Source organism: Lithobates pipiens, unplaced genomic scaffold (assembly GCF_037356315.1).
Source record: "Lithobates pipiens isolate NorthernLeopardFrog02 unplaced genomic scaffold, aLitPip1_a1.2 Scaffold_8, whole genome shotgun sequence".
NCBI classification, from domain to species: domain Eukaryota; kingdom Metazoa; phylum Chordata; class Amphibia; order Anura; family Ranidae; genus Lithobates; species Lithobates pipiens.
This window is the reverse complement of record NW_027507903.1, coordinates 647229387-647235067: the sequence shown is the minus strand read 5'-3', so window position 1 is coordinate 647235067 and position 5681 is coordinate 647229387. Positions and strand designations below refer to the sequence as shown.

The window sequence follows — 5681 nt, the reverse complement described above, 5'->3', positions numbered from 1 at the left end:
AATCGCTTCCCGACCGCCTCACGCAAATATACTGCCGCAGAATCACTTACCTGTCAAATACCACCAAAAGAAATCTCTATTTGTGGGGAAAAAAGGACATCAAGTTTGTGTGGGAGCCACGTCACACGACCGCGCAATTGTCAGTTAAAGCGACGCAGTGCCGAATCACAAAAAGTCCTCTGGTCAGGAAGGGGGGTAAATTCTTCCGGGGTTGAAGTGGTTAAAGGGATGAGGTGGCAACTCTACACTCACTTTACACACCATTGTTAGGATGACGGGTAGCCAAGCTTAGCAGGGACTAGCTGTGATGTGATTATATTATTCAGCAGGTGAGGCCGGCCGACGTCTATAGTACTCAGTCCTGTGCAGGGACAAGGTCAGAACAGAGCGCCTGTTTCTGGAACTGCAATAAACAAAACAGCTTTGCATGTTATGACTGTGGAACTACAAGTAACATATCGGCTTACTTGCTGGTCTGTAGGACTACAAGGAACAGCTTAGTAGCAGTTTTATTGCTTTAATCTGTGACAGTTGTAATCTGTTTTTGCATTCCTATTCACTTGTATGGGGAGAAAATCAGTTGTGAACAAATGTTTGTTGGCACCGGTCCTAATTATCACCAGAGTCACCTATATTATCCCGAGACCGGCACATTATGGAGGAGATTCTTCCAATATTGGTGTCCCTCCATATAACGAATCCTATGAATAAAGTACAAGTCACAGCCCAGCCTCGCCCTGTGTAGGAGGAAGTGACCCTCCCAACTGCATTCTTCTCCGGTGTCAGAGAACTTCATTTCATTTCCTCGTCTGCTGTCAGCGATGGCGTCTTCTGATCTAAGAGCCGAGTTGGAATGTTCCGTCTGTCTGAACATTTATACAGATCCTATAATGCTGAGATGTGGACACAACTTCTGCCGGGTCTGTATTGATCGTGTTCTGGATACACAGGGGGGGTCTGGAGGATATTCCTGTCCTGAATGCAGAGAGAAGTTTCCGGATCGGCCTGCACTGCACAGGAACATAACACTACGTAACATAGTGGGGAATTTCCTGTCTGCTCAGCCACATCAGGAGGAGTCCGGGGTCTTCTGTACTTACTGTGTGGACTCTCCTGTACCTGCTGTTAGATCCTGTCTGCACTGTGAGGTTTCTCTGTGTGATAAACACCTGAGAGTCCACAAAAAGTCCCCAGAACACATCTTATGTGACCCCACCTTGTCCATGGAGAGCAGGAAATGCTCCGTCCATAAGAAGATCCTGGAGTATTACTGCACTGAGGATGAGACCTGTGCCTGTATGTTGTGTGTGATTGGAGGACATAAAGGACATGAGATGGAGTCACTGGATGAGGCTTCTGAGAAGAAGAAGAAGACACTGAGGAATGTTCTGCAGAAACTTCTGATAAAGAGAGAGGAGACGGAGGAAAGAGTCCAGAGTCTGCAGGAACACAGGAGGAAAGTAGAAGAAGAAGCAGCTGGTGACACCGAGAGAGTCACTGCCCTGTTTAGAGATCTCAGGAGACGTCTGGAAGACCTGGAGAAGAGAGTCCTGAGGGAAATCTCCGGGAGGGCAGAGCGGATCTCCATCTCCATCCGGGATCTGGAAATAAAGAAGGAGGAGCTGTCCAGGAAGTTGCGTCACATTGAGGAGCTGTGTAACGTGACGGATCCACTGACTGTCTTACAGGAATCAGACACAGGTGACTTGTGTGATACTGAGGATGGAGATAATGAGGACAGAGAGAGACATGAGGAGCTCCTCCATGATGGAGGGGGTCTGGATGTGGATGGGATATCACACACATTACACACATTATCTGATATAATAACAGAGGTAAATGTATCCTCCTATATACAGGGAGCTGCAGACATATTACTGGATGTAAATACAGCTCAGAATAATCTCCATATATCAGATGACAGGAAAACTGTATCCTGGTCAGATAGAAAACAGAATCGTCCAGAAACACCAGAGAGATTTCAGGGTTATCCTCAGGTGTTGAGCAGTCGGAGTTTCTCCTCAGGGAGACATTACTGGGAAGTGGATGTCGGGGGATCAGATCTATGGCTAGTCGGGATGTGTTACCCCAGTATAGACAGAGGAGGAGGAGGGCAGTTAGTGATTGGATATAATAAGAAGTCCTGGGGTTTGTACAGGGAATGTGATCAGTATGGGGTGATACATGACAGGAAACGGATCCTCTTACCCTCCAATATCTCCAGAGTCAGGATAGATCTGGATTATGGGGTCGGACGGATCTCCTTTTATGATCTGTGTGACCCGATCCGACATCTCCACACCTTCACCACCACCTTCACTGAGCCCCTCCATGCTGGGATATGTGTATGGAGAGGTTGTATAAAGATATGTGGGGGGAGGGGAAGGAGTCCTGGGCACTCGGTGGGTGTAATACAATGAGGTTGGCACTGGAGTGGAGGGATTTTGGCACATCACATTATTTGGATAAACAATTGTTTTGTCTTCACTAATGAACTTCCATTCATATGACTTCATACTTAATGGGATTTGCACTTATTTCTTGCTCTGAGATCTGATGTGATTGTTTTCCATTTTTATTCTTACTATGATGATTGCCATTTTTTATACTTACTTAGTTTCATAGTATTAGAGGGATAGAGCACCTATTATATGTTATTAGTCCCGCAGGGTTTTCTATGATAAATATATTTCTATGAGACTTCTCCATCCCTCCCTCTCAGATCACTGTGATTGGCTGGAATATCTCTAATTATAGTGAGGGGTGGGGATTCACCAGTAACAACACTTTGTGGTGTAATTTGCATCCATACAAAATAAATGGGTGGAAATCGCACTGCAAAAATGTGCTGTGATTCCTGTGTGAATCGCATGCAGTTTGCCGCACTGCTCCTGTGTGACCCCAGGCTGAAATCACTATGACAAGCTCGGCTTCACACAGGAGCGGTGGGGGAACATCATGTGATTTGGACAGAAATCGCACCGCATTCCACTTCAAATTCTTAGCAGTGCGATTTGTGCCCATTCATTTTCCATACATGTAAAACTCACCACAAATGATCGGTTCTTGTTATCAGCAAGTACTTGGCCGAAAGTATCGGTACTCATCTATAAAAAAACGACATTGGTGCATCCCTAGTGAGGGGGATGTGATCTATCTACCTATCTATCGTGGAGAGGGAATAGAGCCCCTGTCAGGTTTTTATTGCTGTCTCCATCCCATTTAGAGAGAGCCCCCCTCTCTATTTGTCCTGGTGAATGTTATCACCCAAAGTGAAAGAAAATCCCAAATTCCGAGTTGTTACCAGAACTGGAATGGGGGGGAAATACTCCAATGGGGACACTAGTTCTGGTGACAACCAGGGATTTCCTCACTTTGGAGGGATTTCCTGTCACTTCCTGTTTTGGTTATTGGATAGGAAGTGAAGGGAAGTCTCCCCAATGGAAAACAGATGGTAATAAATTACTAACAGAGGTTATAACCCTTCCTTACTGTCTCCAAAATGAACAAAACGTTTTTTGTCTTTAGTTCTACTTTTCCAAACAGGAAAGTTCCCATATTATATCAGCAATTTCCCTTCCCCCGATGTTCTGCCCCTCCTCCTCATGGTGGCGCTATGTCCGGCTATGATCAGACACAGAGGGTGGAGATGATCCATCAGTACAGAGAATGCAGTGCGGTCATTGTGATGGGATAGGATGTGGTCACCGCTACATCTAGGAGAGGTCACATGATCCTACGTGGGGGGGGACTGGGAAGGACAGAAGTGAGGTCTGGTAGATGGTGGTGGGCGATGAGCTCTGTCTGTACTGGGGGGACTCATGGAGATCGGGGGAGGGGAGAGGGGTGAAGGGTTGGGGGAGGGGCAGAGGAAGAGGAGCGGTATAACCCGGGGTGTGTGTGTACAGAGCAGCATAGAGCTCTCACCTTCCTCAGGATGTACAGGAGAGAAAAAGGAGACACATACTGCTAATATATCATCACACACTAACCTGTCTGCATCCTACACAATTGTATTCTAGGAATCTGTATGGAGGAAGTATGGTGGCCGCCACTGATAACTACTTCTAAAGAATACTAGTTCCCTGGCTGTCATTCTGATCCAATGGCTTCTGTACTTTCTATATCAGTAACCCGGAACAAGTATTCAGACTCGGAGTTCTGACTTAACTCTGATTTCCTGATCGGCATGATTGTTCCAGGTCAGTGTCCCCAAATACTGAGTCCCCAGACAGCCAGGAGAATAGCATTTTCAGAAGACGTCCAGCAATGGCCCCTCCATATTCCCCTCAGTACAGGTGTAATGGAAGTCACAGCCGGGGAATTTCTTGTGTTTATTTTCATTTTACCCGAATATAAAATGCTGAATGATAATCTATAATGACTTTTGGTTGTTTTATTCATTTTTGTGGAATATTTACAGATTTATAATCTGATCTTTTATGTCACTTTTCTTATTACTTGTATGAAATTTTCATATTAGAAATAAACATTTAATACAGATCTCTTCCATGACGTCGTGTTACAGAGAATTCTGGGCTTTCCAATAAGACAGCCCGGCACTAGCTGGTCACTTGTGGACTGTCTCCCTCTAATTCAGTGGTGGGTGGTGCTCACAATTTTTAGGGGGCGCAAACAAAAAATTTCTGAAAAATACTGAAAAAATACATCAAATGCCACCACTGTGCCCATCAAATGCAGCCACTTGTTCCCCTAAAATGCAGCCACTGAGCCAACACCCCCCTGCCCACTCACCCACCCACCCGCTGCTCGCTGACTGTCCGGCACTTACCCCAGCTTGGTGGGTGATCAGGCAGCGGGTCAGGTGGCGGCCTGCGGGATGGTGGGTGAGCAGCGGGTCAGGCAGCAGCTCCTGTGTCCTCCATTTTTCTCGCTCTCTTCTGTTCCATTCTATTAGGTGTCCAATCGGAACGCCTGTGCCTTCAGCCAATCAGGTGAGGGGTATTAGGCCCGCGCCTCCTGATTGGCTGAGAGGCGGTTCAGTGTTAGAATAGCGAATATTCATTCCCTTTTCTAACACACCTGGGGGGACTGCGGGTGCAATGCTCTGCGCTCACAGCCCACCTTTATTGAAGCCTATGGCTCTAATCTGGTGCTTCTATAAAACACCCCCGCCGCTGGAATTGAGGCACCTGAATAGGGGGCGGCTACAGTGGCCATGGATATCCATTCTACACAGAGGGGGTGGGGTGACAGAGGGGGCAGTGCCCGGCCACCCCTAATGGACACACTGCCACTCCTCTAATTGTCCCCCCATACAAGAGGTTTCTATGTGAAAACATGAAGAAGTTGTTGGGTCTGCAGACTGGACCAATGGTCTAAGTTTGGTCTACATACATTCCTCTCGCTCCCCCTTTGTGGCCCTCAGTGTTATAAAGATTTCAGATGAACGGGGCCCCGGCTGCTCTCTGGGTGATAAAAGTTACACTTCCATATGTCATATTACAGCTGAACACTTCAGGAACCTTTTCATTTCGCTGTCGGGGGAGGAGGGAAGAGGAATACTATAGAGGGGAACTTGAGGCTGCTGAGATCACATCCAAGATGGCGGCACCCAGCAGCAGTCTCGGGGCTTCGGGGGGTCTACAAAAGGGGGGATTTTACAGCATATAACATGAATAAAACACATGAAATGCACATCTAATCTTCTGGGAATATTG

At 46.8% G+C, this 5681-nt stretch overlaps 1 protein-coding gene across 1 annotated transcript; it reads left to right on the top strand.

Annotated features, from left to right (window-relative positions):
• The first annotated feature begins 740 nt into the window (after positions 1 to 740).
• Positions 741 to 4503, top strand: LOC143961682 (E3 ubiquitin-protein ligase TRIM39-like). The gene has a single exon (XM_077471001.1). It carries the CDS (start codon positions 822 to 824, stop codon positions 2418 to 2420), a length of 1599 nt encoding a protein of 532 aa, XP_077327127.1. The 5' UTR covers positions 741 to 821; the 3' UTR covers positions 2421 to 4503.
• The last annotated feature ends 1178 nt before the right edge of the window (positions 4504 to 5681 follow it).